Source organism: Hyla sarda, chromosome 1 (assembly GCF_029499605.1).
Source record: "Hyla sarda isolate aHylSar1 chromosome 1, aHylSar1.hap1, whole genome shotgun sequence".
Taxonomy (NCBI): domain Eukaryota; kingdom Metazoa; phylum Chordata; class Amphibia; order Anura; family Hylidae; genus Hyla; species Hyla sarda.
The window spans coordinates 468,659,039-468,684,996 of NC_079189.1; the positions used below are offsets into that span (position 1 = coordinate 468,659,039).

Genomic DNA, 25,958 nt, shown 5'->3' on the forward strand with positions numbered 1-25,958 from the left:
AAAACCTCCAGAAAGATGTTTTTCCATTGTCATTGATCATGCTAGTTATGGTGACAAATTAGCTGCTATCTCTGCCTTTGTGATCCATCAAAAAATATTCCAAATTTTCAGATATGAAAATTAGGATTCACAATCTAAATTTTTTAACTGTTTTTGAAACCCTGCAAACACAGGGAGAACATATAAACATTTTGCAGATGTTGTCCTTGGTGGGATTTAAACCTAGGACTCCAGCATTGCAAGACAACAGTGCTAACCACTGAGCCGCTGTGCTGTGTTCTATTGTAAAGGTTCAGATGGGGTGACAGATTAAGCCCTTTCTAATCATTGTACCACTTAGGCACCATGGCTGCTATAATCTTAGCAGAATTCACAGCTGACACCTGATGCTGATGGTGTGGGCACAGCTACTTTGGCCGTATCATCTTATTGCTGTACATTTATGGGGGTTGGTGTAAAGTACCTTGGTGCATCAAGGTGCTAAAGATTAGAGATGGGCGAATTTAAAAAATATTTGATTCGGACGATTCTGTAAATTTTCCCCCAAAATTTGGTTCGATCAGAATATATTTGCGTCGAATCGGTAATAAAAACAGCTATTTCCGGGCTACAGAGAACCTCAATAGGGGGTAGAATACTTTGCCTTGTCATAACGCACATAGAGAGTGTGCTGGGGTAGTGAAATAATACTGTTATTCAGTATGATATGCAGATTACAGGTGTCTCTATTAGAATCACAATGGCACAATGACAGAGTCTGGATGTGGCAGCAGGATCGGGAGTCCATATGGCGTCACAATGGTTTCTTGCAGTTTAATGGGGAGTGCTTAGACAAATATAATGAATGGTAATATCTTGTAATATGACACAAATCATTTAGTAGATGATAACTAATGTGTTATTATTATTAGTAATAATGATCATTATTACTTCATAATGTGCTATTATTATTTGTAATAATGATCATTATACTGCATTTTCCTATTTATACCACAGTTTCACTGTATGCTTTTAGAATACAACTTATTTACCAACCTCCCTTAAATACCGTAGTTAATAATAAGATTCTTACTTGTCACATTTTATCTTTAGTATGTCTTCATGATTGAAATACTGTAGATTTATTAGGCTTGGTATGAGGTTCACACACCCAAGCACCTGCCTTCGACACAAGGCCATACTGTTATCTGTGACAAGAATATCTCCAAGTGTTACCTGCAAATTATAGTGACAATTAATTCTATTCTCACAAGTTGAACAACGTAGTTAAATTTATATGATTTGTGATGGTAACTGTTATAAAGGAGAGTTCTCAAAAGTAATGTATGAGTTAGAAGGCAAAGTAAACAGGAAACCACACTGTTATTGACTTTCCCACAGATCCTTTGTAGAATGGTACTATTGACTGACAGTGGTGTTGAAACAAAATGTAAAACAATAAATCGTTTGAAACTTAACTAGTTCTTTCCTTCATTCCTTTTCAGTAAGTAAATGCAAATTATTTGTAGTAAAGTCAATAGTAAGATTCTCACATGTTTATGACAAGTGGAAGATTTGACTGAAGACAAAAAATGACAATTGAAGACACTAAATGTAGTGCTAAGCAGCTGGTCACTAGGTCCCCACATCTTTACCCTTTGCAGTGCAGCCAGCAATCAGCGTCTATGGTTACTTGGCATCAGATAACAGAAAAATGCTCCGCTATGGCAGGGGCCTTTTTGTGTTTTGCTACATGTGTTTTTGTTTTTATAGTTGGAAAACCCCTTTGAGCACAGTGTCCAATTTCCACCACATATTTACTATTTACTTTCAAGCATAGTGGTGTACTACTGGGGTGATGTGTCATTTGTGATGCCAGGGTAGCGTTAACCACCATAGTCCAAGGTTTAATCAATTCTCCTGGGCCAAGCGCTGGGGACAATAATTACCACAGATGCAGGGTTATGGAGAACTATCTTTTACTGAGGCAGGAATGATGGTAAAATCCTTTACAGTACAGATCAGAGTGGAGGAGATGCAGAGTAGGGAGCCTGTTGCCTAGCTGTTACTTGTAGTTGCTTTGACTGTATTATGGTTGCTACAGAATTTATACTTTAGCTTTAGACTTGTGACAACCCATGCTGACTTTAGACTGTGCGATGGGGTTCTTGGAAATTGCATGGCTGTAGATTTTAGACTTCTCCTCAGGCCTCATTGGACTATCAGAGACTTCTCCCAGCTCCTCTCCACACTGTACCTCAGCCCAACTGAACAACTCTCCTCCCCCTAAACTACATAAGGATTAAGGTGGGGGCTTCCCATTGGGGCGGGTTTACTCTTCATGACTTCCCTTAAGGTTACAGTAACACTGATAAACATATGCAGAACACAAAATGGCAATAAACAAAATACAATTTATCCTGGAGCAGTGGGCCCAAAGCAGAGACACTGGAAATGCCTGAGGCAACGTTTTCCTGACAGGTTATCTTGTACTAGGTCACCACAATGTACTTTTACTGAAAGTATAGAGATGAGCGAACTTTGGGAAAGGATTCGCAGCTCATTCAATAACAATAGGTTACTCTTATCTGTATATATATATATATATATATATATATATATACACATGTAAAAAGAGAAGGCCTGACTGACTGACTCATCAACGCCCAGCCTAAACCCTTGGACCTAGAAAGCTGAATTTTCACAGGTGTTTTTTTTAAGATGTAGATGAGGATTAAGAAAGGATTTTTCAAAATTCTACCCTTAAGGGGATGAAAAAGGGGTTGAAAGTTTGTATGGAATTCCATAATTTTTGAATCTAGAAGCATGAAACTTTGTTTTTAGGCTAACAATTAGAGATAAAGAAACACGTGTTTTAACGTTTTCTAAAATTCCACCCCTGAAGGGGTAAAATGGGGGTTCAAAGTTTGTATGAATTAACCACTTGCCGCAGAACGCCAGGTATACCCGGCACTGTGGCACGGGTGGGTTATGAAGCAAGCTCAGGATCTGAGCCTGCATCATACCCCCACGGTCCCGGCTGCTATCAGCAGCCAGGACCCGTGGCTAATGCCGGACATCGTCGTTCCGGCAAATGTCCGGCATTAACTCTTTAGAGGCTGCGATCAAAGTTGAAAGAATTCGGGTTGTTTGGATGCCTGTAGACTTTACCCAGAGTGGCCTCATTACTATAGGATTGTAAAAAGTAGATCTATGTTACCCCAAATTAAACGCGAGCTAAGCCGCGGGCAAAAGCTAGTGTATTAAATGTATTGTTAGGCATATCACAAGTTCATCACAGGTAAATGGTGCTATCGCTCACCATCCATACAAGCTTAATTAGATGTACCTGGATTGCATGCGGCGAGCATGTATATATATAAATGAATATGCATTCACAGTGAATTACTCCCGACCATAATGTTCAGATCTTCTTACAGATTTCTAATTTATTTGCATGATTTCTTTCTTTTCAATCATATTTGAGAAATACATGGGGTATGATGGTTTGCATCCCAAACAGGTAAGATGACAAATACCTCAGATCCAGCCTGCCGCGCTACATTGCGGGGAACAACCCCTTAATCATGCGGACAGGTGTGGGGCTCGAGCTGGGTAAAATATGCTGGTAAATCACATGTGCTTAACCTTTTCTGCGCTGGTCCCATTTAAAAATTGCATAAATAACACCAACTATTTTATATAACCACAGCTACATATAAAAATGCCTTATTACTGCACACTTCATTCATTCCTTTTGGTTTGATCGTTTCTAACTCCGTTGTCCAATATGCCTCACGCCTCAGTAATGCTTTTTTGTTCTCTTCCTTACTTTTTCTTTTTTCTACTTCTTCATCTACTTCTTGCCATCTGAGATCTGTTACTGTGTGTCCAAATTGTTTAAAATAACGTGCTACACTAGTTTCTCCGTAATGCGTTTCTTTCATTCCTTCTTGCTCCAAGTGTGAATACCTTCTTATCATTGATTTATGCTCACCGAGTCTTACTTTAATTTCTCTAGAAGTTTGGCCCACATAGGCTTTGCCGCAAGGGCACTTTAGGAGGTAAATCAAATTGGAACTTAGGAAGGAATAGAAACCCTTGTTTTTTATTTTAGTACCTTTCGTGGGATGGTAAATATAATCACATTTTATGATAATTTTGGCATTGGGAACATGATAGACGCGGATATGTCCCGTTCTTTTTTGTTGCTAGAAAATCTTGTTTTTACATTTTTTTTTTAGGTTTTACATCACTTCTTATCAATCTATCTCCAATAGTTTTACCTTTTTTAAAAGCAAACAGTGGTAGATCTTTAGTGATGAATCATGATTATTATATGGAAGAAGATTTGTTGCAACTATCAGATTCTAAAACCTATGTGAAACTTAGAGGAGACCTAACATGGACATTTAAACGTGAAATCGATAATTTTGTTAGGGAAAGTATTACAGAAGGTATTATTTCTGAAAAATTTGCAAAAACATTAATAAACGATAATCCCAGAGTACCTGTCTTTTACAAAAGATGGTACCTGGATCGGCGTCCCTGTTACAGCCTCTCTAGATTCTTGTGGATAGTTAATTACAACCAGAAATCAAAAAATTTGGTAGATGTTTGCTTGACACTAATCATTTTTGTGGATAAATTAGAAGAATGTAAGTTTGAAAATGTTACCTTTCTTTGCACATTAGATGTGCAAAGCTTGTACACAAACATTCCCCAAAGTGAGGGCATACAATGTGTGCAAGAACTTTTGGCAAGGAATACTAGTATAAGTAATTGATAACTTCACTTTTTTATGTCCCTGTTGGATCTTGCTGTCTAAAAATTACTTTCATTTTGACGATGACTTCTTTCTCCAAATAGTAGGAGTTTCTATGGGCTCCTCAGTAGTCCCCAGTTTGGCTAATGCCTTTATGGCAAATTATGAAGAATTGCATGTTTTTGGTACGTTTGGCCTGAAGACGTCATCCACGTTGCCCCGCTACATGGATGACTTCTTCATGCTATGGGAAGGTGATGAAAAATCTTTAATAACATTTGTGGAAAAATGTAATCAATGTCATGAGACTATCCAATTCACTTTAACATGTAATGCAGAAGTCATACATTTTCTAGATGTGGAAATTCATAAAAAGGGTACAGGTATTACTACCACTCTGCACAATAAACCTACAGATAGAAATAGTATGCTACGTTGCACATCTTACCATTCACCCACCACCTTTAAAGGACTCCTTAAAAGCCAATTTACAAGAGCAAGAAGAATATCTAGCAATGATGAAGAATACAATAAAAACTAAAGAAAGTTGATATGATATGAAAAATTCATAGAGAAAGGCTATAGAAAGGGAGAAGTGCAAAAAATAGCAGAAGCAATTGGAAAAACACAGAGAGAAAAATTTAGACAAAGATCAGAAAAAATACGAAAAGCAGATAGAATAATGTATACAGGAAGATATGACAAACAATGTAAAATAATACCAAATGCAATAAAAAAAATTGGAAAGTCTTAAGAGCAGATACTAAATATGGTAAACTATTGAAAGATCCACCGCTGTTTGATTTAAAAAAAGGTAAAACTATTGGAGATAGATTGATAAGAAGTGATGTAAAACCTAAAAAAAAACTTTAAAAACAAGATTTTCTAGCAACAAAAAAAAGAACGGGACATATCCGTTTCTATTCCTGCCTAAGTTCCAATGTGATTTACCTCCTAAAGTGCCCTTGCGGCAAAGCCTATGTGGGCCAATCCTCTAGACAAAGTAAAGTAAGACTCTGTGAGCATAAATCAATGATAAGAAGGTATCCACACTAGGAGCAAGAAGAAATTAAAGAAACCCATTACGGAAAAATTAGTGTAGCGCGTCATTTTAATCAATATGGACACACAGTTACAGATCTCAGATGGCAAGAAGTTGAAAAAGTAGAAAAAAGAAAAAATAAGGAAGAGAACAAAAAAGCAAAAAAGAGGTGTGAGACATATTGGATAACGAAGTTAGAAACGATTAAACCAAAGGGAATGAATGAAGTGTGCAGTTATAAGGCATTTTTATATGTAGCTGTGGTTATATAAAATAGTTGGTGTTATTTATGCAATGTTTAAATGGAACCAGCGCAGAAAAGGTTAAGCACATGTGATTTACCAGCATATTTAACCCAGCTCAAGCCCCACACCTGTGCGCATGATTAAGGGGTTATTCCTCGCAACGTAGCGCGGCAGGCTGGAGCTGAGGTATTTGTCATCTTACCTGTTTGGGATGTAAACCATCGTACCCTATGTATTTCTGGAATATGATTGAAAAGAAAAATCTTATGTGACCGGAAAGAAATTATGCAAATAAATTAGAAATCTGCAAGAAGACCTGAACATTGTGGTTATGAGTAATTAACTGTGAATACATATTCATTTCTATATATACATGCTCGCTGCATGCAGTCCAGGTACATCTAATTAAGAAAGTATACGCAGCTAACAGGCAATAAAAGTGTTAAGTTACTGTGCAGCGCAAGTTAAAAATGGTTACTGTAGAATAAACGTAGCACTCACCTGGTGACCGGTGCAAACATGGAGGTTTTTATTGCAGAATTGCAGTACAGGACATCAATGCATCAGGACAGGGAAGACAAGACAAGAAACACTCAGAAAGAGCATGGGGAGCGACGGCTCCGTTTCGCGTCAAAACCGCTTGTTCATGCCTGTACAGTTTTGGTTTCTACACGGGAGCACCTCCAACTCTGACCACAGTGATCTACCCAGCTGTTTCCAGTTTTACCCTAGTGACACCTCTTTAGTGCCGAGACAGCTTGCCGCTATTTGTACAAAAATGGTTACTGTGATCGCACCTGGTCTCACTCCTGAGAACTGCTGTGATTGTTAATTACAGGCCTGGAGAGCAAGCGGCATTACGCTCAGCAGCCCGACAGACAAAGAGATCGCTCCATTTCTCGGCATAGACTTCTATGCAAAGAAAAAATTACCGATATCTCTGCTGGCCATGGAGCAAAGTCTAATGCCGCCTTCTTCCCCAGCCTAGACGATCTCAGTAGGTCTCAAGTGTGAGACCTGATATGATCTACAACTTTTGACATGTAAAAAGTTGTTTCTAATCACATTAATGTGTCACAGGAAACAGTCTGTCCAGATTATGGGAGTTGTAGTTTAGCAACAGCGAGACTCCAGCTATTGCTAAACTGGAGGGTCTCTGTGACCAAAGACTATGTGGGAATGATGGGGGTATAGTTTAGCAACAGCTGAAGTTGTCTGTTTGTACACACTGCTTTATGGGCACTCTCCAGCGGGGTCGGCGCATAGCGGCCAGAGGTGAAAGCATGATCTATAGATGGGCTCGGCTTGCTAAACTCTAGTATTTACCATCTGAAAACATCTTGCAGATCCAAGCGCCATGTCCTTTTGCTCATGTTCTTCTAAGCTAAAGTGAGCGGTAAATGGAATTGCCCCATAGACTTTCTTTGCAGCACAAATATATGGATCTCTGGCAATTTAGTACACATATACTGTCAATCAATTTATTTATGCCTTCACCCATACTCTAAATGTATGGAAACCATACGCTCTTCCCACATGAAGACCAGCGCAAGATCTCGTGCAGTAAAATCTTGATGCTTTATTAATTTAGATGTACAGATGTGGTATCCCGGTACAGGTCCACAGGGCTCTCTTGCAGGGTCCCCCTGAGTCATTATATGGTATTGTATTGTATTGTATATTGAGTATGTACATCTATTATATGTATTGTACAGTGAATGTAAGTAATATATGAAGGTTGTTAGGATATTTACCCTGTATAGGACCTTCCTATACCCAGAGTTCCAGAGGCACAGGTAACCACAGGCAACCAGTTACCAATGGGCTTTAGTCCAGCCCCCTGATATATGAGGGGCTTTAGTCTCCACATTCACGCTCTTCTCTCTTGAGACCTAGACATCAAAGCAAGCACAAGTCTTGTAAAATGTAAAAGTCAAGTCCAGCATATCTAGGCCAAAGCCTATAAATCTGCAGCCACATCAAATCTGTGAGTACAAGTCAAGTCTCTACTGTCCCTATCAAAGTCATAACAGTAGTACAGTGGCCTGCATCATCATTATTACCAAAACAAGTCCAAGCAGGCCTGAGAGGTTCCCTGTGTCCCGGTCACCTCTGTGAAAGTTGGCTATTTGTAAAGACTGTTATACTGCCTTTTTCAGTAAAGTTCCAGTTTCATCAAAACTCTGCTTTGGACTCTCATTTGCTATATGCCGTTTTGGGTTGGTTGTCGGCGGTACCCTACACCATACAACCACATCCTGGCATCACGAACACTAGGGGTTAATAACATCTTGCCCCGAGGGTTAATACCACCTGGCCCCGCTTCCTACACCGCTACACCCCCTGGTCCCGCCATACACCGTGGATCACCACACAAACATTAACCCCTTAAGGACCAAGGACGTACTGGTACGTCCTTGGTCCTGCTCCCGTGATATAACGCGGGGTTACACGGTAACCCCGCATCATATTACAGCGGGCCCGGCGTCATAGTGAAGCCGAGACCCGCCGCTAATAGCGCGTAGCGCCGATTGCGGCGCCGCGCGCTATTAACCCTTTAGCCGTGTGCTCAGAGCTGAGCCACGCGGCTAAAAGTGAAAGTAAAAACTGACGGTTAGCTCAGTGGGCTGTTCGGGATAGCTGCGGCGAAATCGCGGCATCCCGAACAGCTTGCAGGACAGCCGGAGGGGCTCTACCTGCCTCTTCGCTGTCCGATCGCCGAATGACTGCTCAGTGCCTGAGATCCAGGCATGAGCAGTCAAGCGGCAGAATCATCGATCACTGGTTTCCTATGAGAAACCAGTGGTCAATGATAAAGATCAGTGTGTGCAGTGTTATAGGTCCGTATGGGAGCTATAACACTGCAAAAAAAAAGTGAAAAAAAAAAAAAGGGAATAAAGATCATTTAACCCCTTCCCTATTAAAAGTTTGAATCACCCCCCTTTTCCCATAAAAAAAAAAACACTGTGTAAATAAAAATAAAAATAAACATATATGGTATCACCGCGTGCGGATATGTCCGAATTATAAAAATATATCGTTAATTAAACCGCTCGGTCAATGGCGTATGCGCAAAAAAATTCAAAAATAGTGCATTTTTGGTCACTTTTTATATAATTTAAAAATGAATAAAAAGCGATCAATAAGTCCTATCAATGCAAAAATGGTACCGTTAAAAACTTCAGATCATGGTGCAAAAAATTTGCCCTCATACCGCCCCATACACTGCATGTAGTTATAATTTTTTTCCAGAAGTACGACAAAATCAAACCTACATAAGTAGGGTATAATTTTAATCGTATGGAACTACAGAATAAAGATAAGGTGTCATTTTTACCGAAAAATGTACTACGAAGAAACTGAAGCCCCCAAAAGTTACAAAACGGCGTTTTTTTTCAATTTTGTCGCACAATTATTATTTTTTCTGTTTCACCATAGATTTTTGGGCAAAATGACTTTCGTCATTACAAAGTAGAATTGGTGGCGCAAAAAATAAGCAATCATATGGATTTTTAGATGCAAAATTGAAAGAGTAATGATTTTTTAAAGGCAAGGAGCAAAAAACGAAAATGCAAAAACGGAAAAAACCTGGTCCTTAAGGGGTTAAAGATTAGACATGAAAGCGATGTATTTTGGGTATTAGAGCACACACTTAGTAAGGGTACGTTCACACCACGGAATTGCCACGGAATTTCCGGGCGGAATTCCGCGGGTGCAATTCTGCGGTGTGAACTTCAACATTGGTGTGAACGGGTCTCCGCTAGACCCGTTCACACTGCGGAATTTCAGCGGCTGACATTTCCGCCACTGAAAGTGTTCCGCGCAAAGAAAGAACATGTTCATTGTTTGTGCGGAATCCGCGAGCAGACCATAGCCGTCAATGGTGACGGCTCAGTGCTCCGCGGCCCTAGCATCGAAGTATTTGGCCAGACGGAATCTCCGCTCGCTGAATTCAGTGAGCGGAGATTCCGCAGTGTGAACGAGCCCTAATTCAAAGGTTTGGAGATAAAACCTTTCTTTTTAGGGGGTCACATCAGGACAATTTCACCGAATTGGTATAGCATGAAAAATGGCTAAATACAATAAGACATATTTCTTATTATATTTATTTGTTTTTAATGCTATATTCACAAGGTGACATTGTTTATAGTAATGTACTATAGATTTTGTGACTTATTTTCCAGTAATATGTAATCTATTTCTTAAAGGGGTATTTCGGTTAAAAACCTTTTTTTTTTTTTTTTTTTTAAATCAACTGGTGCCAGAAAGTTAAACAGATATGTAAATTACTTCTATTAAAAAATCTTAATCATTCCTGTACTTATTAGCTGCTGAATACTACAGTGGAAATTCTTTTCCGTTTGAAACACAGAGCTGTCTGCTGACATCATGAGCACAGTGCTCTCTGCTGACATCTCTGTCCATTTTAGGAACTGTCCAGAGTAAAAGGAAATCCCCATAGCAAACATATGCTGTTCTGGACAGTTCCTAACATGGACAGAGATGTCAGCAGAGAGCACTGTGCTCATGATGTCAGCAGACAGCTCTGTGTTTCAAAAAGAAAAGAATTTCCGCTGTAGTATTCAGTAGCTAATAAGTACAGGAAGGATTAAGATTTTTTAATATAAGTAATTTACAAATCTGTTTAACTTTCTGGCACCAGTTGATTTAAAAAAAAAAAAGTTTTCACTGGAGTACCCCTTTAATATCCTTATTGTGTTTACCTGTAAATGGTTAACACTTGTTCCCTTCAGGTGTCCCTGATATAAGAAGTTTTTTCTGCAAAATTTTGCATGACTAAAGGTGTGACCTAATACCCAACATGCGTCACTTTTATGCCCCAATACATAGGCCCAGAATTATCAAACTGTGTGAGAGAAAAAAATTGAGCAATTTTCCCACAGCAACCAATCACAGTTCAGCTAACGAGCTTTGGTAAAGTTAAAGCTGAGCTGTGATTGGTTGCTGTGGAAAAATCACTCAATTTTTTCTCTCACACAGTTTGATAAATCTGGGCCATAATGTCTGTACATGTAAATTAATAAAGCATCTGAGCACATGACCTGGCACAAAACTTCCTCTTCCTGAAGTCATTTTGCACAACGTGTTGTTCTACATCTATACACTGCACTATTTAGGCAGTACAGGTTTGCTGATGTAAACTTTTTGTTTGTATATACTCTTCCCACATGGTTCTTTATTTTTAATAAAGAGTTTGTGCTCTCACATTGTTCCCTTTTATCCCCTTAAGGATAAAGTGAATTTATGTTTCTGCATGCTTATTTTTTCTTCCTCGCCTTCTAAGACCCATTTTTTATGACATCTTAATACATTATATGGTAAAATAAAGGGTTTCAGTAAAAACTACAACTTGTCCCACAAAAATAAGTCCTTATATTACTTTGTTAGTGAAAAATATAAATGTTATGGGTCTTAGAAAATGATGAGAATGTCTCCTGTTCTCTTTACAAGAGCCTTTTCTTGGCCTGTGCTACTTCAAAAAGCAATATCCTCACCATCTGTCTTGAACTTTTCCCCTTTAGGGCCTGTTCGGAATGGGTCTGACCTTATCATAGTTTTCCTGCTAAAATATTGCACAGTAGGATGTATACTTCTACTGGCATTAATAGGCGTTAGATCTCTTCTTTCATTACCAGGGATAATCGGGAGAGAGTCTTGACCCTATGGTCTCAGGAACCCAAGTTCACAACCAATCCCACTGCGTACAAGCCCATCACAGTATTTCTAGCAATTTCCCAATAGGGCCTAAAACCCAGTTCTCTCAATCAAGTGCACGCTATAGGCCTAACTAACCAGGCCACTCTACAGGCATATTGGACAAACAAATCCAACTCCAGCTATCCAGGGCCCAGAACCATAGATTTCCACATTAGCCCCCAACGGGACACAATCGAAGCCTCCCTGTACAGGCAACCCATACCAGCATGTTAGCGCAGCACATTGGTAGGATCACGCTGGTACTTTTGCCAGAGCTAATTTCTTCTATAGCTTATGCCATACAGTGTGTGTGTGTGTGTGTGTATACATATATATATATATATATATATATATATATATATATATATATACATATATATATACATATATATATATATATATATATATATATGTGTGTGTGTGTATATATGTATGTATATATATAAATATATATATATGTGTATTAATATGTTGTTAATGCTTTTTTAATCTGTTTTTATTCCAGGGACTAAAACCAATGGACTCAAATGGTTTAGCTGACCCATATGTGAAGCTGCATCTTCTACCTGGGGCCAGTAAGGTAATATAAATGTTGCTGAAGCAAAAAAACATTAAAGAAAAAAAATTGACTGTGACAACTACAATTGACAACACAGGCTTTTTTTTTTTTGTATGTTATCACCTTTTCCACTTAGACATCAATTAATAAAAAGTTAATTTATTGCTTCTCCTTTCTGGTCTAATCTTCCAACAGATTTCCATTGATTATAATGGGTTGGATTTACTTAGAGGTGCAGGACTACACAATCTAGGAGTATACTGTAAAGGCCATAATCCTACTGGTTGTCTGAATTACCCAATTAGGGCAGATGGCTGTAAAAGATTGGATGTTGTTGTGTTAGCCCTGTGTTTCCCAACCTTTTTCGGGTCGGGGCACACCTCGGAAATTTTTTTTTCCACGGGGCACCGCTACCGAGGTTGACAAGCAAGAAAAAAAAAAAAGGAAAAACGGTAAAAAACGCTATGCACTATATCTATTTATCAGTGGGTATGTAGTTTAAAGTGCTGCTTTATACAGCAACTCACCAATGACGTCTTCTCTAATTTGCATCATTGCCTTCTCTTCTCCATCTGGTCCGGGCCATCATCATGATTTCTTCCACAATTCTTCACTGTTAAACCAGCAAAACAAACCTATTAGGCGCCGAACTTTTTTTTCTTTTTTTTTACATGGGTGACAGAGGGGTGTAAAAGAGTGGACATGGGTGACAGAGGGGTGTAGAGGGGTGGACATGGGTGACAGAGGGGTTTAGAGGAGTGTACAGAGGGGTGTAGAGGAGCGTACATGGGTGACAGAGGGGTGTAGAGGAGCGTACATGGGTGACAGAGGGGTGTAGAGGAGCGTACATGGGTGACAGTGGGGTGTAGAGGAGCGTACATGGGTGACAGAGGGGTGTAGAGGAGCGTACATGGGTGACATAGGGGTGTAGAGGAGCGTACATGGGTGACAGAGGGGTGTAGAGGAGCGTACATGGGTGACAGAGGGGTGTAGAGGAGCATACACGGGTGACAGAGGGGTGTAGAGGAGTGTACATGGGTGACAGAGGGGTGTAGAGGAGTGTACATGAGTGACAGAGGGGTGTAGAGGAGTGTACATGGGTGACAGAGGGGTATAGAGGAGTGTACATGGGTGACAGAGGGGTGTAGAGGAGTGTACATGGGTGACAGAGGGGTGTAGAGGAGTGTACATGGGTGACAGAGGGGTTTAGAGAAGTGTACATGGGTGACAGAGGGGTGTACATGGGTGACAGAGGGGTGTAGAGGAGTGTACATGGGTGACAGAGGGGTATAGAGGAGTGTACATGGGTGACAGAGGGGTTTACATGGGTGACAGAGGGGTGTAGAGGAGTGTGCATGGGTGACAGAGGGGTGTAGAGGAGCGCACATGGGTGACAGAGGGGTGTAGAGGAGCGTACATGGGTGACAGAGGGGTGTAGAGGAGCGTACATGGGTGACAGAGGGGTGTAGAGGAGCGTACAAGGGATGACAGGGGTGTAGAGGAGAGTACATGGGTGACAGAGGGGTGTAGAGGAGTGTACATGGGTGACAGAGGGGTGTAGAGGAGTGTACATGGGTGACAGAGGGGTATAGAGGAGTGTACATGGGTGACAGAGGGGTGTAGAGGAGTGTACATGGGTGACAGAGGGGTATAGAGGAGTGTACATGGGTGACAGAGGGGTGTACATGGGTGACAGAGGGGTGACAGAGGGGCATACATGGGTGACAGAGGGGTGTAGGGGAGTGTACATGGGTGACAGAGGGGTATAGAGGAGCGTACATGGGTGACAGAGGGGTGTACATAGGTGACAGAGGGGTGTAGAGGAGTGTACATGGGTGACAGAGGGGTATAGAGGAGTGTACATGGGTGACAGAGGGGTATAGAGGAGTGTACATGGGTGACAGAGGGGTGTACATGGGTGACAGAGGGGTGTAGAGGAGTGTACATGGGTGACAGAGGGGTGTAGAGGAGTGTACATGGGTGAGAGGGGTGTAGAGGAGTGCACATGGGTGACAGAGGGGTATAGAGGAGTGTACATGGGTGACAGAGGGATATAGAGGAGTGTATATGGGTGACAGATGGGTGTACATGGGTGACAGAGGGGTGTAGAGGAGTCTTCATGGGTGACAGAGGGGTATAGAGGAGTGTACATGGGTGACAGATGGGTGTACATGGGTGACAGAGGGGTGTAGAAGAGTGTACATGGGTGACAGAGGGGTGTAGAGGAGTGTACAGAGGGGTGTAAGGGAGGTGTACAAAGGTGATAGATGGGTGTAGAAGAGTGAACATGGGTGACGGGGCATAGGGGTGACAGAGGGGTGGACATGGGTGACAGAAGGGTGGACAGGGGAGACAGGGGGTCAGAGGGTAAAAGAGGGACAGGAGTGACAGAGAGGGGTGGACTGGGGTGACAAAGGGACAGATGGGTGAACAGGAGGATGGATATGGGTGACAGAGTAGACTACGGGGGTAGACAGGTGGGTAAACATGAGTGACAGGGATGGACAGGGGAGTGGACAAGGCAGACATGGATGACAGGAGGGTGGACATGGGAGAGAGGGGGGGGGGTGGACATGGGTGACGGGGATGATAGGTGGGGGGACATGTGTGAGTGCGGGTGGACATGAGTGATGGGGGGGTGGACATGGGTGACAGGAAGGTGAACATGGGTGACAGGGGGGTGTGGACATGGTTGACAGGGAAGGGTGGACATGGGTGACAGGGAAGGGTGGACATGGGTGACAGGGAGGGTGAACATGGGTGACAGGGAGGGTGGACATGAGTGACAGGGAGGGTGGACATGAGTGACAGGGAGGGTGGACATGAGTGACAGGGAGGGTGGGCATGGGTGACAGGGAGGATGCACATGGGTGACAGGGAGGGTGCACATGGGTGCCAGGGAGGGTGCACGGGGGTGACAGGGGGGGGGTGCACATGGGTGACGGGGGGGGGTGCACATGGGTGACGGGGGGGTGCACATGGGTGACGGGGGGGTGCACATGGGTGACTGGGGGTGCACATGGGTGACGGGGGGGTGCACATGGGTGACGGGGGGTGCACATGGGTGACAGGGGGGGTGCACATGGGTGACATGGGGGTGAATAGGGGGTGGACATGGGTGACAAGGATGTGGTCAGAGGGGTGGACAATGGAGGGTGTACATGGGTGACAGGGATGGGCAGGGGTGACAGAGGGCTGGATGGGGGTGGACATGGATGACAGGAGAGTGGACATGGGAGACAGGGGGTCAGAGGTGTGGACAAGGGGGTAAAAGAGGGACAGGAGTGACAGAGGGGTGGACTGGGGTGACAAAGGGACAGATGGGTGAACAGGAGGTTGGACATGGGTGACAGAGTAGACTACGGGGGTAGATGGGGGGGGGGTAAACATGAGTGACAGGGATGGACAGGGGAGTGGACAAGGCAGACATGGATGACAGGAGGGTGGACATGGGTGACGGGGATGATAGGGGGGGTAACATGTGTGACAGGGGGTGGACATGGGTGACGGGGGGGTGGACATGGGGGACAGGAAGGTGAACATGGGTGACAAGGGGGGGGGTGTGGACATGAGTGACAGGGAGGATGGACATGAGTGACAGGGAGGATGGACATGAGTGACAGGGGGGGTGGACATGGGTGACAGAGAGGGTGGGCATGGGTGACAGGGAGGGTGGGCATGGGTGACAGGGAGGGTGGGCATGGGTGACAGGGAGGGTGGACATGGGTGATAGAGATGGACAGGGAGGTGGACAAGGCGGACATGGCTGACAGGGGGGGTGGACATGAGTGACGGTGGGGGGGGTAGAGGGTAGACCTGGGTGACGGTGGGGGGGGTTAAGACAGGGTTGAGAAGGTGAACAGAGGGGTGGAAAGGGTATGGTACCTTAAGCAAGCCGGCCCGCGCAGCTTGCAGTTCCACAGCAGGCACGGGAGTTCGCGCAGGTGCAGCTCGTTCCGCCCCAGGGCACCATTTTCGGCTCGCTGCGCCGCAAGGGAGAGGGGGACGCAGAAGACAGAGGGTGAAGGAGGGGGACACAGGGAACAGAGGGGGAAGGAGGGGGACACAGGGAACAGAGGGGGAAGGAGGGGAACGCAGGAGACGCAGGGGGACGCCGGAGATGCAGGGGGACGCTATGTGCGCACGCAGACTTCCCTTCCCCCCTGCGCCGTCAGGCCGGGGCGGGACATTTAAAAAAATAATAATTTTTTTTTTAAATCACGGCAAAATCCCGCGGCACCACGGGCAGTGCTGAACGGCACACACGTGTGCCGCGGCACCGCAGTTGGGAATCACTGTGTTAGCCAGAGTCAAAGTCACTAGTAGACTATGGGGGAACTCAGGTTAAAAAAAAAAAAAAAAAAAAAAAACAGATTTGCAAATTACTTTTATTTAAATATCTTCATCCTTCCGGTACTTATCAGCTGCTGTATGCTCCAGAAGTTGTATTGTTCTTTTTTGTCTGGCCACAGTGCTCTTTGCTGACAACTCTGTCCGTGTCAGGAACTGTCCAGAGCAGGATAGGTTTGCTATGGGGATTTTCTTCTACTACAGCTCCTGACATCAACAGAGGTGTCAGCAGTAAGCACTTTGGTCAGACAGAAAATAATTATACAACTTCCTCTGTATTATACTGCAGTTGATAACTCTGCCCCATGTGATGTCAGGCCCCGCCCCCTCAATGCAAGTCTATGGTAGGGGGCTTGACGGCTCTCATGCCCCCTCCCATAGACTTGCATCGAGGGGGCGGGGCCTGATATCACACGGGGGTGGAGTCATGACATCATGATCTTCCGTCCCTGTGGTCGAGAGCCAGAACCTCCAGAGCTTCCAGAAGCAGATACGGTGGGTGCTGCATGCTATATTGCGGGGTCCACAGCTGCGGGACCCCCGCGATCAGACATCTTATCCCCTATCCTTTGGATAGGGGATAAGATGTCTAGGGGTGGAGTACCCCTTTAAACCCACATTGATCGTAAATATATCTTAATGATATGCTTAATTAAAAATGTCAAGGAAGAAGCAAGCGGGAGGCACTCGTGGATGCTACACGTAGAACTTATTCAGGTCCGGTCACAGGATGCAATCAGCCAACTAGCTGTTTCATGCTAAATGCGCTTATTCATCATGAATAAGCGCATTTAGCGTGAAACGGCTAGTTGGCTGATTGTATCCTGTGACCGGACCTGAATAAATTCTACGTGTAGCATCCACGAGTGCCTCCCGCTTGCTTCTTCCATGATATTGGATTGTCTTTACTTCTGGGGATTGAGCACTGTGTGAACACGGTTACATCTGGAAGACCGAGCCTTGGTTGCAGATCACACCACATCCGGCTTTTTGGTAGGCGGCAGTGCCGACTTTCTGTTTTTTCTTCTTGGACTTAATTAAAATTGTATTCATGGCAAACTTTAAGATGATAAATAGAAAACTATTTAAAGTATGTTTTGCTTGTTTTTTTATTTTCCAGGCAAACAAACTGCGCACTAAAACTCTCAGAAACACTCGTAATCCAATGTGGAATGAGACTCTGGTATATCACGGAATCACTGATGAAGAATTACAGAGAAAGACACTAAGGCAAGTTCTATCTTCTGGTTGACTGTGGCCAATTCAGTGCAAGGTTACTAAGCTCAGCATTAATCCTCATTAAGATAGAAAAGCAAGGTATTGATTGTATTGGAGTAGAGGTCAGCACTCCTCGCTCCAATTAGTAGGTACCGTGAATAATTAGAGATTTATGAAGCAGCCGACAAGACCTTTTAAATAGTCTGATGCTTTTTCCATCTGTTGTTTCATTTGAATTCTTCTATAAACAGGTTAAATGCACTTATGAGAAATACATACTTCAAAAACACACTATAATAGGTTAAATGAAATTGCCCTTTACATTTATTGTGTATGCCACTGTAATAAGCAAGTGGAAAGTCTTTAGACCCTTTCACTTTTTTTACTTTTTACTTTTTTTGTTTTGTTCTCCCTATCAATCTGCACTCATTACCACATAATGAGAATGTGAATACAAAATGTAGATTTTTTTCTAAATGATTTAAAAGGAAAAAATAGAATTTTCATTGACGTAAGTATTAAGACCCTTAGCTATGACATCTGAAATTTAGCTATGGGGACCTCCCAATTATCTTGATCATCTTTGAGTTGTTTCTGTACCTTGCTCGGAGTCCCCTCTGGTAAATTCAGGTGATTGGACAAGATTTGGAAATCTATATAAGATCTCACAGCTGAGAGCACAGTGACCTCCATAAATCTTTAAATGGACAAACTTTGGAACAACCAGGATTCTTCCTAGACCTGGCTGTTCCACCAAACTAAGTTATTGGGACAGAAGGGCCTTAGTAAGAGACAGGGTCTGCTTTACACTAAGTGTGGCCCTGGGCAAAAAAAAAAATGGGGCCCCAGATTGCGTGAGCCAAAGATCACTGTGTTGCATTCCCTGAATTGTACTACCAACAGAGTGCTGGCCACTATAGTATAACCACAATTGGTACACTTAACCAATTCACACCAATAGAAGAACCAATTGTGCAAAATATTAAATTTTACTGAACATATATATATATATATATATATATATATATATAATACATCTAAAAATAGAGAGAAATATTAAAATACAGGTACTGAAGGTGACAAGAACAGATGACTGGAAATGATGCAGGTGACACAGCAATATATGGAATACAGGGGGAGTCATAAATGCGGAAAAGGCGACTCTCTCAAGGACCAAAAGAACATATTGGAGATGAATGTGGATAATTATACCTAATACAACAGAGAGAGATGTCTATACCGTAAGGAGAATAGTAGACATTAAGGACTGGAATAAAAAACTGGAAAAACCCGCCATACAAATATGAAACTACCCACCATGCAAGTTGCCACCTACCAGCTGCAACCCCAACGTACGTATCGCATTGTGCTTCATCAGGGTGTGTCTAAACCCCCTTAAAGGTGGGTATATATATCCAGCATGGACCAATCAGAATCTCACTCATATCACATTGACAGTAAACTCTGGACTGAGACCATAATGATAACCAGGTGTGAACCCTACCTATCGCATGGGATGTAATGCAGGAGCGCCCATCGCTTCAGGATATGACCGGAGTACTAGTATCTGAGCTGGTACGCAATGATAAGTCATCAGACCGCATCACATGACCGGGTAGGGGTCACGTGATGCGCCGGCCACTCCATCAGTGGAGTGGCCGCATCGGCTCAGTCCTCAATACTGAAGGAGATATTGCAGCCGTGCCTATTAGTGGGAGGTGGTCCCATCGGAGGCAAATGTACCTATATGCAATTAGAACCACATGTTCAGGAGGCCTCCCAGTAGTAACTATTGGTAACCGAAGTATATGTAAACAAGAACAGACAAACAAAAACACATGACAAGAAATCCAGTGACACACAAGTGCACAACATTAACCCCATAAGTGCTGTGCCCCAGGACACAATGAAGACCACCACCAAATGAAAAAAATCATAATGATAAAAAATGGGAGTGTGTGGAAATTGGGAAAGTGGGAGCATGGAAAAAACTGCAAATAAATATTATAAAGGCCAATGCATGCAGAAGAATGATTTATGGGAGAAGTGTGTATGAAAAATTATCCATGTGAATAGGAGTGGTGTGCATGAGAGAGAGAAAAATAAAGAAAAAATAATCAAGCAACAATAAGGAAAAATTTAAGAAAAACTGTTTTACAAATGCATGTGAAAAATTAGAAATGGAGTGTTTGAGTGCCAATGGTATGTTATAATGATGCAATAGAACGTTCTGAATATTACAATAGGATTTCTTAGAAAATATGTTAGAACACACAAGATAAAGTGCATGAGTGCCAAACGTGACTGTCAGACTAAAGCTAGCCAAGCCTGATAGCAGCATTAGAGGTAAGGAGATGAAACCATGTTCATAATAGGTCCGCAGGGACCAAATGTGCATAAAAATCGCAAATGGTGACAGTGTCAGACCAACCAAAAAAAAACAGTGGCCAGAAAAATTGACAAGGGGAGACTGGACCATAAATGAGAATATGTGGTAAAAATGTGCGTAAATAAATAAAAATGGCCACATAACATGACGCGGCGCGGCGATCAACGGCGGTCTGAAGGGTTAATAGCGTGCGGCACAACGATCTGTGCCGCACACTAATAGCCCAGGATCCCGGCTATCATCAGCAGCCAGGACTGACCCAGTGTGATGCGGGGTCATGGCGTGACCCATTTTAAACACCGGGAACGGGCGCAGGGTGTACAGGTACAACCTGCGTCCTTTAGAGGTTAAAACCACAAAACACCCACCCGAAGGAGGGGAGTAAACACCAGATTAAGAGCAAGTAGATTCGTGCTTAGTGGACCCAAACACAGGTCTGATGTTTAGAGGAAGAGCACAAAGCTGGCATGTTCATTTAACCCATTTGGTTGTAGCGTTTTAAGTCTGTAGATCCACTTAGTTTCAAGTTGTGCAAGATTGGTTTTCCAGTTGCCTCCCCTAATGCCCACAAGAATACGGTCAATGCCCCTCACCTATAGGACGCTCGGATCACATCCATGATGAGTCTTGAAATGTCGAGGAACTGTGGTCAATCGAGTTAGATAAGCTTCATCCCTGGCCGCTAAAATTCCTAAAACATGTTCTCTTGTGCTTTTCTTTAATTCACGGGTGGTCATGTCTACATAAATAAGACCACATGGGCAGGTAGCATGGTATATATCCCCCAACGTGTTACACAAGATAGTATGTTTAATATCAAAAGAACGTGTTCCATCAAAATTACAGAAAGTGGAATCAGAACAGATGTTGGGACAGGCGACACATTTTCCACAGGGGCGACAACCCCATTTCGGTTTCCCTGCTCCAAAGAAATTGGAAGATTTTTTGTCTTTGTGGTGACTGTGCACCAAAATATCCCTGAGGTTAGCACTCCTCCTAAATGTAATAGATGGTTGTTTAGGAAAGTACAATCTCAATACAGGATTAGCCAATAGAATGTTCAAATTTTTAGACAAAATCTCCTTAATTGGTAAGAAGAAATTAATCTTACCTGGTTATAGAGCACCTCTTAGAGCACCTCTTCCCTGGTTGTAGCAAATTCCTCCTGCTGGTATGTTTGGCCCTTCGGTATGCCCAGCGAATCCAGCTTTCTTTATAGCCTCTCTGAGAATCTGTTCCAGAGTTCAATAGCACAATTTTCAAATGCTTCACCTATCTAAGATACGCCTAAGTCTTAGGAATTGGCCAACAGGGATACCCTTGATGAGGTTTTGGGGGTGCGATGATTGTGCATATAATAGAGAATTGGTCGCAGTAGGTTTGCAGAAGAGGTCAGACTGTACATACCCCTGTTCGTCCACGTCAAAGGCAATGTCCAGAAAATCCATGTTTCCTTCCTGCTTTGTTGGTGAGTCTGATGTTCAAATCATTTGTATTCAAATGTCTAAAACTCATCCAACGATCCCTTCCAAATAAAAATGACATTGTCAATATAACGGGCCCACATCTGTACTTTCTCAATACCGGGGGGATCTGAGATCTTTCCCATTATCCCAAGAATAAATTTGCATACCATGGCACACTTGCTGCGCCCATCGCGTTTTTTTGCGTTTGTAAATAGTATACTTCTTTAAAAAGAAAGAAGTTGTGAGTCAGGGCAAAACTGAGGAGTTCAAGCACAAACTCGCCTATATCTCTGTTAATTCCGGACAACGTCAGGAAATCTCCTACAGCCCCGACTCCATCTTGGTGACGGATAGATGTATATAAGGACTCAATGTCGCTTGTCACAATCAACATATTGTCATGTAATTGGGTATCTTCCAGTCTAGGGCATCATTTGTGTCTTTGATGTAGGGCGGCAGGATTTCTTCCAAGGGTCTAAGGACATAATCGATTAACTTGCAGATGGGTTCACACACATTATTGCACCCAGACACAATAGGCCCACCTGGTGGAGTTGCAGCCTGTTCATGTACTTTGGGAAGTAGATATAGAGTGGCAAACATAGGATTATCAATCATCAGATATGTCTGTTGTTTAGAGGTTATAACACCTTTGGTGGTGGCCTGTAATAATATACATAAGAGTTCCCCCTTAAATGTGTTTAGAGGATTGAAAGTCAACCTTTTATAGCACGTTGTATCTTTCAACTGTCTATAGGCCTCTTTTTGTAAAGGTCAAGGGGCCACAAAACAACATTTCCCCCTTTATCGGAGGGCTTAATCACAATGTCGGACATTGCTTTAAGTTGTTCAATAGCAGACTTCTCAGACTGTGAACAATTGTCAAAATTACGACAATTGTTCAATCTCCCTTGATGTAACCTGAACAAAGATGTCAACATTAATAAGAAATGTTCCATCCAGGATGAATTTGGGGCTACGTGACCCCATTTAGTGCAAATCGGCTAAGCCTCGCCCTTTTGCAAGAACAATGTGCACTGACAGCAACAGCAACAGAAACTTGTAAGGACATACGTAGAAAAATCCAGCGCAATATGGCATAATAAAATGTATGCTCACAGGAAACCACAGGGTCACAGAAAGCCATACATTTTATGATGCCGTTTTAAGGGTTTAACCCCTTAAGGACCAAGTATTTTTTTTATTTTTTGAACTTTTTATTTTTCCCTCCTCCCATTCTAAAATCATAATGCTTTCAATTTTCCACTTACAGACCTATATGAGGGCTTGTTTTTTTCTCCACCAGTTTTACTATGTAATGACATCAATTATTTCACCACAAAATCTTCAGCAAAAACAGAAAAAATATATTTGTGGGGATAAATAAAAAAAATGGCATTTTGTAACTTTTTGGGGGCTTTTGATTCTAAGCAGAGTACTCTTTTGGTAAAATGACTTCTTATGTTTATTCTATAGGTCCATACGATTAAAATGATTGCAAACTTATGTAGGTTTGATTTTGTTTTACTTCTGTAAAAAATTATGACTTTATGCACAAAAATTTGTAGCTTTAAAAATGTCCTATTCTGACTCCTATAACTTATTTTTTTTATGTATACGGGGATGTTTTAGGGCAATTTTTTTTTACCATAATCTGTAGTTTTTATTGGTACCATTTTTGTTTTCATGGGACTTTTGATAATTTTTTATGCATTTTTTAGGGTATACATTGACAACACGGTTTAATTAAGATTATATTTTCATATTTTGGACATTTACGCACGTGGCAATATCACATATATGTTTATTTTCATTATGTTTATATATTTTTTATGGAATTTTGGAAAAGGGGGTGATTTAAACATTTAATAAGGAAGTCAATGGGCATCTTTTTACACTTTATTAATCCCCTTAGGGGACTTTTAGGAGGAATCATTAGATTCCTCATACAGATCAATGTAGTTCCACAGAACTACATTGATCTGTGTCCTAGGTACTCGATTAATAAACCTCGGCCAGGCTTTATCAATGCGAGCAACAGGTGAGCACCAGGCCCACCGGCTATCGCCCCCCCGTGATCGCACTGCAGGGGGGGGATGGGCGTTCCACCCAACTGGACCACCAATGACTGTTTAAATGTCTCTTTAGACGCCGCTGACAGCGGCGATCTAAAGGGTTAATAGCCGTCCGCGGCCATCAACTATTGACGCCGGTCCTCAGCTACAAGTATTAGTAGTTGTTGGTGTGGTGCATCCTCACTTGAACGCCCTGCTATCGGCAAATAAAGCAGCAAGTTGAAGCTGAATTTCGGGTGCCATATCTTCATTCCCTCTTCTGAATGAAATACAATTGATGGTGCAAAAAAACAAGCCCCATATGGATCTGTGGATGGAAAAATTTGAGTTATGGCAAAAATCAAAATGAGCTGTGCCCTCAAGGGGTTAAAATCTTAAATCACCCCCCACAATATCTGTTACTGGTTCCACACTGGGTAGGCAGCGATACATGTGATGTAATTGAATATCTAACCCCCCAATACTTTCCCCTATTACTTTCTTCTTTTTAATCCATTGCACAGAGCCCATACACAGCACAGACTTATTATGTATCTTCCAAGGGCTGGGATGACATCATCAGGAGCTTAGCCTATAAGGAGTCATCACAGGTCCTAGCAGATCAATAGTAAGTCTGTTTGTGCTGTTGGCAAAATGCAGGGGGCCGTAGACAACTGTCCGGGTTGCCCCCCCCCCCCCCCCCCAACGCTGGCCCTGGTAAGAGAAGTGACCAAGAACTAAATGGTCAATGTGGCTGAACTCCAAAGATCCTGTGTGCATATGAGAAATATTTTCGAAGGTCAACCATCAATGCAGCATTCCACAATTTTTTGCTTTAATTCTAACTATCATGTCTGTCGGAATTTACAGAAATAACTATAGTAAAAACCATGTCCAGAGTGCTCTGGAGCTCAGACTGGGCTGTAGGTTCTCTGGAGGTGCATAAAAATGGCTGCTTCACCCAACCTGACAGGGCTTTAGAGGATCTGCAGAGAAGAATGACATTAAACTCCTAACTCCAAGAGGTGCAAAACTGGTGGCATCATATCCAAGAAAACTGGAGGCTGTAATCGCTGCCAAAGCTGCTTTAACATAATACTGAGTAAAGAGTCTGAATTCTTATGTCAATGCAACATTTTAGTTTTTCCTTTTTCAGTAAAGGCCTCAAAGGGGTATACCAGCCTTAGACATCTTATCCCCTATACAAAGAATAGGGGATAAGATGTCTGATTGCGGGGGTCCCGCAATCTCCGTACAGAACTCGCCATTCTGTGACGGATGCTGCTTCAGTCTTGGAAATGCTGGTTTTCTGAGGCGGGATGTCTGTGAGGGCTGTCAGAGTAGCCAGATACTCACTGCTTATGGCGGGCAGCAACACCACTGGTTGGCATTTAACCCTTTAGATGCCACAATCCATGCTGATAATGGCGTCTATAGTGAAAGTGGAAGTTGCCAGTAGCTCAGTGGAGCTCACCGAACCCCAGTGACATGATTACGGGTTCGGTAAGCTAAAATGGTGGAGGCGATCCTCATACCGCCTCCTCCTGCGATCACCAATCCAGTGATTCAACCTGGTTTACCTATTAGGGACTTAACAAGTGTAAAATAAAAAACATAAAAAGTCTAAAAAATTACATAAAACCCCTTTCCTAATAAAAAAAATCAAATCACCCTTGTTTTCCCACTTTACAAAAAGATGCTGCTGTCAGCTTTGATAGCGGCTTTTAAACGACTATTAACAGTGGCCCTGAGGTGCTGAAAGCAACCAGGAACTGCTGGATAAGGCTCATTTCAGGCTCAGCTTCCGAGCACGCTCCATACACACTTTATACAAAATGTACGCCCACTTTTGTGAAGGGGATGTAAGAAATTAGAAAGGAAACTGGAACAAAAATGATATACAGAATGTGTTCTAGATAAGGGGTTTTAATGCATAGTGTTAGTTGGTAAATGTAGTCTTACAGGAAGTGATATAATATATGTGTAATCTTGGTGTAGGAATATGTGTGAAGCCAAAAGAAAAATCTTAGTGATGCCGGATTTCTGGGTGAGATGGCACTTAAAGGGGTACTCTGCCCCTGGCATCTTATCCCCTATCCAAAGGATAGGGGATAAGATGTCAGATCGCCGCGGTCCCGCTGCTGGGGACTCCGGGGATCGCCGCTGCGGCACC

The 25,958-nt window shown here is 42.5% G+C and overlaps 1 protein-coding gene across 3 annotated transcripts in view; it reads left to right on the plus strand.

Moving 5' to 3' along the window:
- Positions 1–25,958, plus strand: part of RPH3A (rabphilin 3A) — a 289,809-nt gene that overhangs the window by 227,668 nt on the left and 36,183 nt on the right. For all 3 annotated transcript variants that reach the window (XM_056536654.1, XM_056536658.1, XM_056536662.1), the window contains 2 exons: positions 12,255–12,329; positions 17,779–17,888. In XM_056536654.1, coding sequence (XP_056392629.1) covers positions 12,255–12,329; positions 17,779–17,888 — 185 coding nt within the window. The remainder of the gene's footprint in view (positions 1–12,254; positions 12,330–17,778; positions 17,889–25,958) is intronic.